The sequence below is a fragment of the Sminthopsis crassicaudata genome, chromosome 3, assembly GCF_048593235.1.
Source record: "Sminthopsis crassicaudata isolate SCR6 chromosome 3, ASM4859323v1, whole genome shotgun sequence".
NCBI classification, from domain to species: domain Eukaryota; kingdom Metazoa; phylum Chordata; class Mammalia; order Dasyuromorphia; family Dasyuridae; genus Sminthopsis; species Sminthopsis crassicaudata.
This window is the reverse complement of record NC_133619.1, coordinates 257,644,639-257,657,339: the sequence shown is the minus strand read 5'-3', so window position 1 is coordinate 257,657,339 and position 12,701 is coordinate 257,644,639. Positions and strand designations below refer to the sequence as shown.

The window sequence follows — 12,701 nt, the reverse complement described above, 5'->3', positions numbered from 1 at the left end:
GTCTGATTGTCCTTATCATTTGTTTTCTGTTATTTTGTTGATGAGATTTGATTCCATAGATTCAAGTTTTCCTCTTCTATTGATTATCTATGTCTGCTTTAGAGGTCATAAATTCTGTTGTCTTTCTTTCTTGAGCATTTGGGAACCTCCTGTTCTGATTTCATGCCTTTTGTTTATGCACAGCTTCATCTACTTCATCTAATGTTGATTTATTTTATTATACCTTGTCATATTTATTAAGCAATGCTTGGACTCATTTAAATAATCTGGAACCCATATTCTTTTTTGTTTTTAGTTTCTTTTCTATTAGTTTATTTACTCATATGAGCTCAATATTTTTACTTAGTTTTCTTCCGATAGATTGAATCTTTTTTTTTTTTCTTTTCATTTTTGCTCACTTTTTTGACTCCCCCTTTTATGTCAAAATCCACTGAGGCTAAATTCTCAGTGTTTCCTCCCACTCTGGCCTCATTCTCAGCCCCTTTTGGTCTTTGGGGGGACAGAACAAATCTCATTTTGGTTGCTAGTTTCTTTTCCTTTCTTTAGGCCTTTTGGACCACTTCTTCTTCCCCACAACTTCCCATTCCCCACACACACACAAATATACTCTCTTTCTCTCTCTCTCTCTCTCTCTCTCTCTCTCTCTCTCTCTCTCTCTCTCTCTCTCTCTCTCTCTGTCTCTCTCTCTCTCTCTCCCTTCCTCCCTTCCTCTCTTCCTCCCTTCCTCCCTTCCTCCCTTCCTCCCTTCCCCCCCCCCTTAGTTTTCTGGCTGAGCATTGCTGTAAGAGCATCAGTAATAGTGTTGTCCCAAGCCAGAGCATGCTGTGGCTCTCCTTTACCTTCACTTCCACCCTCTCCTCACAGGGTTGGGGGCAGTCAGCAGAGCTGAATCCTATTCCCCACAGAATGCTGGGGTGACAGAGGAATGTACTAGAAGTGATGCTATAAGGAACAAGGGAATTGGTGAGCAAATCCCATAGCACAAGCCTGTTGAGTCATGTGGCTGGGCCCTGTCAGAACTGATGGGAGAAGAGTTGTTGGATGAGCACATTAAGAATTAGGAATTAACCTTCCCTATTATTAATTCATTAGGTTGTTGTTTCCTTAGGGTTCTTAACATCCTAACCTTTGGAGACTGTTGTAGTTGTTTTGTCTCTTAACCATAATTCTTTTGGAGAGCCCTGATGAGTTATAATTAATTTAGCAATGATCTTGATATTAGATTCTACCAGCCCAAGGACAGAAACTGCAATTCCTTATCCTCTTCTCAGGAATAAAAAAGTTAATTAATTAGGAGAAAGGAAATACATCCTGAGGTGGGAGTAAGCCATTGACTGGCAGGCTAGATCCATAAAGGAGTTTAGCAGATTAAGTTAGCTAGAGTTAGGAGAAAGACACCATTAGAGGGAAGGTACTATGAGGAGGGGAGAGAGTAAGTGGGCTTATAAGCAGATCCTCAAATAGGGAAATACAGCCTTGAGGTTTCCCAGGTGGGAACTCAGAGGGAGAATCCTAGGGAAAGGAAGTTCCAGGGACCTCACAGGTAGAGGGATCAAGGAGTCAGATGGGATACATCTAGCAAACCAGATTCCAGACCCATCTAAAGATATACTAATCAGTATGTCAAAGGTTATTTAATGAGGCACAGAATTTTGAGAGATAGACAAAAGATTTCCAACTTCTCAATCACTGTACGGAGTAGTCTCAGAATTGATTTTAAATGATAATGCCTGGTTGGGCTTCTTCCTGACAGGGGAAGTCACATCAGCATGAAGCATTTCAGTCATACAAAATCAAGTCTTAAAATAAAAAATAAGTTAAATAAAATTTAAGTTTAAGGGACAGAAAATAAAATAGAAACTTGATGACACTTATTCTACAATCCTGTAATTTCATAAACAGAAGTCTTTAGGGCTATTTGCTATAATAGAACTTAAGCCCTAGACTGCCTGTTTTTTGGGGAAAGATGTTAGTTAATAAAATTTTTCATATTGACTTAATATAAAGGATTAATTTTAAGCTGTGTTGGATATTCACAAATTATTCTAGAGAAGCTATTAATACTAACCATGTAGTTTATGAAAATGTACTTGGAAAAGTGGCAGTATTTGATTTTTAAAGATTATTTAGTTTATTGAACAAATAATATTTTAATTTAATGTTTATATGATAGGTTGGCTGCTCTGATCTCTCCACAAAATTTCTAAAGATTTATACTTTGTTTTGTTAATATTGTTTTTAAAAGGTTAAGGATTAAATCACAAAACCATGGGACAGATAATATTTGAATCTACAACATAAGCAGATAAATACAGAGTAAAGCTAGTATTTGTATGCTAAATTCGCTGTAGTTCTAGGCATATTGAGTTAAGGACAGCTTTCTGGCCTCTTAGCTTTGACAGAGTTTAGGAAATTTCATAAGTTTAATGGCTTAAATATGGTTGAATAAATTCATTTTATGAACTTTGAAATATGTGATAATTTTTTTCATGTATCCAATTTATTTTATTTTATTAATTATTACTGTTTGCACAAGTGATTCATCTATTTCATAGTTAAATTCCTATTTTTATCATCGGATAAAGATCTAGAAGCAAAAAAAAATTTTTAATATATGAAATATATCCCCTTTGCATTTCAGGAAAAGTAATTACTACATTTATTATTAAGCTAATTTGTCCCTTCTACATAGTTTGTTTTACAGTTACTTGTAAAGCTATATCAGGCTTTTTGTAGTAATGAGCTCTTTAAAAATTATACTGTAAGTAGTCAATAGAAATTATGAAAATCCTCTACTTTAAAACAGATTTCAGTAATATTTTCAAGCAGACCACAAATGAGGTTTGCAGTTCCAGTATAATAAAAAGTATAGCCTCTTTTGTCATATTGGTAAATAAAATAAAATGGAAATTTTTTTATTATTATTATTATTTTTTTTTTTTGCTGAGGCATTTGGGGTTAAGTGACTTGCCCAAGGTCACACAACTATATTCTTTCTTTTACATTAAAATTAATGTGCTCATTTCTTTTTTTCCTCTTTCTATTCACCCACTGAAATAAACATGTTAGTTTTCAGTTATTATTTTTGTTGATGAATCTCTAGCATACCAATATAAGACAGATAACAAAGTTCATAACATCACAGTTAGACAATAATTCTTTTTTTAAGTTTTTAATTTCTACCTTCAGAATATTTATTGCCACACTTTTCCCAGTTCTTTCTATTTTCCTTTTTAAAGAGCTTCTGTAACATATAACTTAATTTTTTAGCTTTTCCACCCCAATTATAATTAACATAGCTGTTCCTCAAGGTCTTCCAGTATATTCTTCCCATCATCTGTTTCTCCTTTTAGTTTGACATCTAAAAGTGAGGAAAGAAGCTTCTTGGTCTAGGAGATGAAACTAAAGCTGTTGAAGTGTACACATGTGCCTTTAGTTATAATGCACTTTAGTCTTTATTAAACTTATAGGGGTTTTTATTTATTTGTTTTTCTGAGCTTTGAATTGCACTGTAATCTCTATTAAAGTGACTGGGCAACCTTCCCATCTTTAGTCAATTTGCAATTAGATACAAATTTTCTAAGGAAGATATGCCATCAATAATGACAGTCACTTTGGATTCCTTAGTACAGATTGATCTAACTCTTGATTTTGGGCTACGTAATAATTGCTCAAAAGCTGATTTAATTACTAGTTCACTTTTGTGTCTTTGATGAAGTAGTGGGATCCACCCCATTAAGTTTAGAGCTAGAAGGTTCTAGTGGTAGAACTGGTTTTTAATGGTCTTTGGGGGTATGTTATCTCTGAGCATCTCAATAAATTATAGGCATTGTTAAGAGAAATAGGGTTTTTGGTATTTCCAGATATCTGGAGAACAGCTAACTTTGAAGGCTTTTGCTCCATAGCCTTTTTCATCCATTTTTTAAAGTCTAGAAGAAAAATAGTTTTCTATGATCCCACTACATCAACCTACTTTTTCATTTTCAATAATATCTCCTAGTTTGAATTCTAATTTACCCTCATTATGTGGAATATACTCCAAAAGAACTTTAATTCATGTACTTTTCTGCTTTCTTCCTAATAACTTTTGATGCAAGGATATGACTATTCTGTGGCTGGCAAGCCCTTAAGTGTCCATGTATTAAACAAGATTTGGTTACATTTCCGAATTTATCCTGCTTACCAGAAAAAGGTTCACACTTGGTCGGTCTCTCTCTCTCTCTCACTCTCTCTCACTCTCTGTCTCTCTCTGTCTCTTGTCTGTTTCTCTCTTTTTAAAAGTTCCTGTCTCTTAATCTTCTTTTACAAATTATCTGTAAACATTTCTTTTTCCATTTAGTTTAGCTAGCCATGCATCTTCTTCCAGTTTTTTTTCTTTTTAAAATATTTCTTGAACTTGAATAATATCTATCATCATTTGTTACATTCATAGTCATTATCCACAATATAGTCAGTCATATTGGGAGTTCTTGATCTGAGAATTCTCACTCAGGTGGCTTCTCCTCCTTAGGTGACAAGGAGACTCTGACTTCCCCTTCCCAGCATCAGGGAGACTCTGGCGCTCAGGCAGGGAAGAGAGGTGCATCTGGGTCCTGACTCCCTCCTGTTCAATCAATTCAACTTGTAAACAAGAAAGAGCTTTGGAGGTTCCTCCAACTCAACAACCTAATCCAGTTAACTGCTAAAGGCCTTCTGTTCATCCATTCTATATCTTTTACTATTGTCCTCTTTCGTTATTTTCCGTAGTATGTGGATGACATAATGCTGCCTTTGATTGCTTAAAGCTTGCTAATTTGGCATTCACCTGCCCTTTCTCTATGCATGGAATGCTACAAAATTATTCTTATATTGCTCTTTCTGCCACATCAGTTCTTTTTTCCCTCTCTGTCTTTAATCTTTTTTACAATTACTCCTCAAATCACAAACACCTTTTGAAAAGTGTCTCAAATTTTCTTATTGAATTCAAATATTTTAAATAAAAAGTAGTCCTGCTTATAAAAGCAGTTGGGTGTTTTTTTTTGTTTTGTTTTGTTTTTTTAACATCCCACATCCCTTACATAGGAACATCCAGTTACTGTTTAAAAAACATCTTTAATATGTTGCTACATATGTAATTTCATCAGTCATAGGTATTCCCAGTAGTACAGATCTCAGTCCTCTCATATTCTCATTTTGGTATTTTTTTTTTCCCTTGTCTCCCTATGGCTGTTCCCTAATGAATTGATTCAGAGTTCCAGGGACTGTCCTTTAGGTCTGGTACAGATATCACCACAGCATCTGAATAGTATACTGGCTTTTCCCTAATTTGTTGCATAACTATTTCAACTTTTCTGCTCATGAATCTTTCTGATGTCCCTACTTCATTTCTCTTATGTCCATAAGAGCCCAGTCATGTCCACCATTTGGCTGTACCAAACTATGGCATTCTATTTTTTAAAACCATTGTATCTTCAAATGAAGATGCTAAAAAAAAATGGGACTTTGTTTCAAGAAAGAAAAGCAAACATAGTTAAAAACAAAATCTAGGCCCTTTTCTTTCTATTCAGTTCTGGGCTCAGTTTATTTTTCACATTTAGTTCAAGATATATGTACTGAAAATCTATGGCTTTTCCATTGAACTGCATATAATAATCTCTATAAGAGGCTTTCTTCATCTACTTATTTTGTCCTGTTTTTAATAATTAGGAAGGATTTTTGTGATAATGTTCTAAATGTGACTATTTTAGGAGGCTCTGCAATGTTAGGGATTTTTGAGTTGGTATAGTGTCATCCAAATTAAAGGGCTGTCTGGAAGACTTTTCCATCTGGAAGGAATCTCTTTCTTCCATTTAGAGTCTATATTTTCATTACTTCTGTGACAAAAGCAAGCCTCTTTGACAACACTATCTTTTGACTATATGCTTGATTCATATTAGTAATCAGAGGGTTGTTGAGCAAATTTTTCTTTGTCACAATTGTCAGGGGTCTTGTATGATTCTGACATATACCCCTTTCCCGATCAAAGCAACATTATGCCCTTTTCCTGATCTGGCTTAGTTGTGTTTCTCATCATAATTTTCATTAATTGGTTTTTCTCTCTAATGTCTTTTGCTGTATTATAATGTAGATACAGCTCATGATCTTCCACCATCTTTACCTGTAGGATTTTGCAAATGAGTATTCAGTCTAAGTCTATCTTGGCTCTCATATCTTTTGTCTCTGGAAAAATGCAAGTATTTGCTGGCTAAAGCAAGTTTCTATCTCTTTTGTTCTTACTATAATGTCTTTACATTGGTTTTACTTCCTTAGGAAAAGAGCATAGACTTTTGCTTAGATGTATTATTTTAATGATTTTGTATTTTCAGCATCATTGCTTGTTTGTATAGATCAAGTTCAAATTTGCTGCTTTTATACATTATATTTTCTTTTCATGGTCTCATTTGAGAATTTTTTTTGAATTTTAGTTTTGATCTATCTGTGTTTGGATTACACCTGAGTAACTTATGCAGAAATTGCTCTTAAATCATTGAACAGACATTACTTCTTTTTAAGAAGAGCCTTTTTTAATTCTTTGTTATATGAGGGGGATGAGGCAAAGTGTAGGGGAAGGGAAAAGAAGGGAAAAAGAAGACGTTAACAGAATAACATGGAGACATAAGTTTGTTTGCCACTGCCTTTGAAAATATCCTGTACATGGGGAACTGTCCACCAATGAGGAGGAAATTAGAGAAATAATAAGGAGTTACTTTGCCCAACTTTATGCCAATAAATTTGATAACCTAAGTGAAATAGAGGATTACCTCCAAAAATATAGGCTTTCCAGATTAACAAAGGAGGAAGTAAATTGCTTAAATAGTCCCATTTCAGAAAAAAGAAATAGAACAAGCTATTAATCAACTCCCTAAGAAAAAATCTCCAGGACCAGATGGATTCACAGGTGAATTCTACCAAACATTCAAAGAAAATATCCTGTTCAAAATCCACGTGTGAAAGATTTTCCCTATATATGATGAAGACCTTCAAATATTCATCTTGATTGTAGTATACCTTAGGCAAAGTAGTTCTAACTATCCACAATAGAATAACCAAGTAGATGAGGAATACTGTTTATAGATTGTAAGAATAGAAATATAGAAGTGCTGTTATCTAATCTGATTTATAGCTGAATAGACAGCTTGTTATACTGATCTATGAATTGTGTTATACAGACATCAAATATCGTTGATGAGCTGAGCCCAGAACTGAACATGAGGAAGAGAACAGATTTGATTGCTTTTAAAATATTTTTCAAGACCCAAACCATGTTATTTTTGAAATAAAGATTCATCTTATAACAGCTTGGTCAAATTTGAATGATCAACCTCTTTTTGAATGTGACTAAAATATGAATAAATAGGCTATGAATATACATAGTTAATAGTCATATTTTATTATGTTATGACTAGAATACATGAGTCCTTGTTAACTGAACATGAAAACTATTTCATGTGCTCCGAGGACTATTTATCTTATAACTACATTTGTGGCTGTATTTTAGGTAAGGAGTTTCTTATACTATTAACATCCTTATCCCTATCCATGTAGACTGTTTAAAAAAAAAAAAAAAAGATACCTGTATTATTGTAAATACAATGTTTAAATGATAGTCACTTTTTCAGTCATAAGCATTCTATGTAATTTTTAATTAAAGTTTTAATGTATGTTATGCATGTAATTTTTGTTGCCTTATAACATTTTCTTCCACTTATTTAAAAGCTTCAATTACAGTTAAACCAAGATCTCAGCATCTTACATCAAGAGGATGGCTCATCTAAGAATAAAAGGGGAGTTCTACCAAAACATGCTACAAATGTTATGAGATCTTGGCTCTTTCAGCATATAGGGGTAAGATTTTTGTGATTTTGTGATCAAATTTTAGAAGACTTTTTGGAATAGTTTTTTTGTGTGGCTTAATATGTATCATGAAAGAAAAAAATTTTTTTTCACAGACTACTAGACTTAATTCTAGAAATTAGTACTTTTAGAACATTAGTAAGTTTTGGAAAGGAATTATAAAACATGAAAATAACATCCTTAAGAAACTAATCAAGGAAATTAGACAAACTGATTAAAAAATGGGGCATGGGAAATTTTAAGTGCATATGGGTTTGTAAAAATTACAATAGTATTCTAGATTTATTATATAAAAAAAGGAATTAACATAATTGGAAAGTGGTGGGCCTAATTAGTGAAGACTGAATGGACAAGATGTATACTGATCAGAGTCTTGAAAAAGAAAGAATAAAGTACTATTGAGGAAGACTATTTTAGGTGAAAGCATATTGTATTATAATTGGCAAATGTGAGTCACTTAGCAGTTTTGCTTGGCTGAAATGTGTGGTCCATGACAAAAATTAATATTTACACACTTATTTCATGTGTATCTTCCATTTTCTTCCAAAGATTTGGGAAGTTCCTTGTGAAATGATGACTTATCCTCTTTTGTATACCAGAGCAAATTGTTCAAAATAGTAAGAGCTCAATAAATATTCAATCATTGAAATAATGTGGATAAAAAACAATATGTTCAAATTTACTTTGTTATGACTTGATTATCATAGTTCAAGACTATAATAATTTTCTATGTAAAGAGAGTTTAGTTTCTGAGAGGTCCACTAATGCTGACAGCCTTCAACTCCTCATTCTGTTCATCCCAGAAGCAAATTCTCTGGTCTAGTGGATTCTTTCAAGGCAAGATGGTAGGATGAGGTAGTAGAAGACCTGAGTCCAAGGTAAACTCAATTTGCTACAGACTAATATCCAAGTGAATTTTTTAAAAATGAGACTAAGATCTTGATCTAGGAGCAGAAGAGCAAAGATTTATAAGGCCCTGAATAGGGAAAGAATTTTCCCTGGATCCTTCCAAAAGTTTTTGGATCTATGATCCAGATAACAGGGTTTTCTCTAGCAAGGAACACTCTACAGATGGCTTGCTTGACAGAAGTATGACTTTCATGGAACATTCACACACCGGGAGACAATGATCATTAGAGTTGAAATTTTCTAATTGACTTAAGTCCAGGGTAGTCCCTGCAGTGGTAATTGTGGCTTCTTCATTAAGTGGCAAAACTCTTGTTTCCTAAGTCTTGAATTTAAGTTGCAAAGCTAATAAGATTAGGGAAGCAAAGTTCCACTGTATTTTATTGCTTCTCTCTCCTCCTTAGAGTTAATCTAATATATAGGATATTAAAAGCTTCCTGGCCTAAAATTTATCCCATATTTTCTTGAAATTCTACTAGTCAAAAATTTATTTGGGTTAATTGTACCTGATGTTTAATTCATTTTGACACCTTAGTGTGATTAACTTAGCCCAAAGCAATGTGGTAGTGATTGTGGTGGAAGAGGCAGAAGGACTTTTGGGGAAAATAAGAACAAAAAATTTTAGTGCAGGAGTGATAAAGATAGGCCTAGATGGTACCAGTAGTACACAGTTATAAGGGAAAGCTTTTACTATTCATAAAGCAGAATGAGAAGATAGTATAAAGTAGGGTACTCAGAAGAAGGAACAGTATGTTTTAGTTCAGAAAAAGGAAGGGGTACATGAAAACTCCAAAAGGAAAAAAATTGCCACTTAAAAATTCTGTCTAGGGTTGGCTCTGCCTTTCTAAAAACCAGTGGACGAACTGACTTCATAGAGATTGGGGGCCATCTTAACCCTTCCCTTCAGGGAGTAAGGTGAGTAGACCCATGGTTTTCTCCACCCTTAGAGAACCTGAAGTGGCAATCAAATTCTCAGTCATTCATTCATACAGCATAGGAACATGAAGGAAAATACCAAGAGAAATAAATCACTAAAGAGCTTAGAATCTAGAAGAGGATCTGACTCTTTAATCCTAAGAATCCCACTGATTCTTGTCCTCTTCCTTCTCTTGCTCCTCATCTTCATCCTTTTCATCCTCCATTCCCCAGACATAATGACTTTTGAGTTCTTTCTCTTTCTTCTCTGCCCCTTATCTCCCTCACTGCTTCTGTGTCTTTCATCTACCTAAGACTCTGAGGAACTGGACAGAAGCCTGGGGTTTATATTTTATAATGATTTTCCATGCATTGAGCAAACTAATTTATTCATGCTGATAACTTAGTATGATTAATTTAGATATGGTAGTGATCATGGTAGCAGAGGCAGAAAGACCTTGGGGAAATAAGACCAAGAGATGTTAAAGTAGGAGTGTTTTTAGTTTTCAGAAAACAGAATATATATATATATTAGAATACTTTTGGTTATGGATGGCCTTGTTTTTAAAGAGAGCATTAACAGCAAGTAAATTGGCCATTTAAAAAAAAGTACATTAATAATTGTACATTGGTAGAATCCATTTATCTGAGTGGCTTAGATTCTATTCTAAGAATAGAATAAAATTTAAGTTGTTTCCCCATTCCCTGCCAATTGCAGTAGCTGTATAAGATAGAATTGGTCTTGAAATCAGGAAGATATGAGTTCAAGTCTACTTCTGACCTATACAGAAAGTATGACTTAACCTTTCCTTCTAGTTCTCTGTTTCTTCACTCTCCTATTCCCAGTCCCTACCCCCCTCTTACTCCCTCCCACCAGGCAGATTCTGTGTTGTAAAAACAGTTGTAGATTTGCATTGGTAGAAGGACTTTCTTTGCGGGTAGTTACCTACAAAAAATGTTTTTGTACATAAACATATGCACACATGTAATAGCAAATAGTGTTGTATAAATTATATATATGTGAATATGTATATATGTGGGTGTATATATAATGAAATATATACACATATAATATATAATTAATTTTTTTTGTTTCAGGTAAAAAATTGCCAATACCATCTATACTTTTTGCTAATACAAGTTTTATATTAAAAAAAAAATTTTCCCTTCCTTCCTACTTAATCTCTACAGCCTGAAGTACTGATCCTATACTATTTGTTCTAGAGAAAATCCTATCAAAGGTTCAAATATGAAGTCTGATCAATTACTCATGTTATTTTTTTCTAAGTGCTCCTGATTTTCTGCCCTACTTCTGCATTCAAGTTTATCTGATATGTTAAAATGAATGCCCTCTCCTATCCTATATTTCATTCTCTTTCCCTTTCCTCAGCTACCAAAAAAATGCATCTATCTTTAAAAAGTTGGAGGAACTAACTTTTTTGTGTAAGTCAGGTAGAGAGAATTCATTCTTTATATTTTGCATTATAGAAAGCTGATTTTTATGTTATTCTTAGTAGTCCTTTAATTAAGATATCAAATTTTCTGAATGCTATTCTAGATTCAAAATAAGCTAATGAAAATTATAGTTTTTGTATTAATATCACTTAACTGACTGACAGCTAAATAATTCATGTCCAAAGCAGGTAGGTTTTTATATATTTAGTATATAATAAAATGGTTTTTCATCCAGAAGCTAATAAGTAATAATCTAATTGTATGCCAAAGTGTTTTTGTTTGGCAACATTTGAAGTGTATTCCTGGTTTAGTTTTCTTTACTATCAACAAATAGAAATATTTATCATAATTCTCAAACTTCTTACCCTGATCAATTTACTCTGATTTTATAAAAAATGTTTATTATTTTTTATATTACCAAACTTCTAGAAAAATAGATAATGTAATTTTTATCACATTTTTTGCTGATCACTGATTAAACTAATAACAGCTCTTAGACAGCTATAAGAAGTATTCTGTTTCTTTGGTGTGCCTAATAAAAATGGTGACATTTCTTGGGTAAAGCTAAAATTAGTTTTTGCTTAAAGCTTAATTGTTATTTGCCAGAACTTTATTAATAATAATTTGTATTTTATTTTTCACTTTAGTAATTCTTACATAGTTCCTGTTGTTACATTGAAATTTATTAGTAACTTAAATTTTTTTAGCATCCCTATCCAACAGAAGATGAGAAAAAGCAGATTGCAGCTCAGACCAACTTGACACTACTCCAAGTTAACAATTGGTAAGATAAAATGTCACTTTATAAGTATTCCTATGACTTGAGAGGGCTGCTAGATGACTCAGTGGATTGAGTGCCAGATTTGGAGTTCAGGAAGACCTGATCTAGCCTCAGAGACTAGTTTTGTGACCTTTCACTTAACCTTATTTGTCTCAGTTTCCTCATCTGTAAAATGAGCTAGAGAAGAAATGTGAAACCTCCTAGTATCTCTTCCAAGAAAACCCCAAATGGGCTCATGTAGAGTTAGATATGACTAAAACAACTCCACAACAACAAAAATGGTACAATAAATACAGCACCAGTCCTGAAGTCAGGAGGACTTGACACTTAACATTTAACCCTTACTAGCTAGGTGACGCTGGGCAAGTCACTTAACTCCAACTGCCTTACTTTTTTTTTTTTTTTTTGGGGGGGGGGGGGCTGAGGCAGCTGGGGCTAAGTGATTTGCCCAGCTAGGAAGTGTGAAGTGTCTGAGGCTGGATTTGAACTCAGGTCATAAGTCCTGAGTCACTGTGCCACCTCACTGGGCCCCCCCAATTTTTTTTAAGATAATTTTTTTTAATTATTTTTAAAAAATGAATCCAGAAGAGCAAATATCAAATATTAGAAATCTGAATTCCTTTAATTGGCATAGAGGGAAGATAAGGAAATAGAACAAATTCATTAACAGGTGATACTTACATGTGTTTCCCATTCAATTTTTGGTGTTTAATTTAACTCTTTATAGTCTTTTCAACCAGGGTGCCATTTTTCATCTTAGCATTTACGACCT

At 33.6% G+C, this 12,701-nt stretch overlaps 1 protein-coding gene across 3 annotated transcripts in view; it reads left to right on the top strand.

Annotated features, from left to right (window-relative positions):
• PKNOX1 (PBX/knotted 1 homeobox 1) overlaps nucleotides 1-12,701 on the top strand; it is a 149,901-nt gene that overhangs the window by 114,746 nt on the left and 22,454 nt on the right. For all 3 annotated transcript variants that reach the window (XM_074300548.1, XM_074300550.1, XM_074300549.1), the window contains 2 exons: nucleotides 7,735-7,863; nucleotides 11,856-11,932. In XM_074300548.1, coding sequence (XP_074156649.1) covers nucleotides 7,735-7,863; nucleotides 11,856-11,932 — 206 coding nt within the window. The remainder of the gene's footprint in view (nucleotides 1-7,734; nucleotides 7,864-11,855; nucleotides 11,933-12,701) is intronic.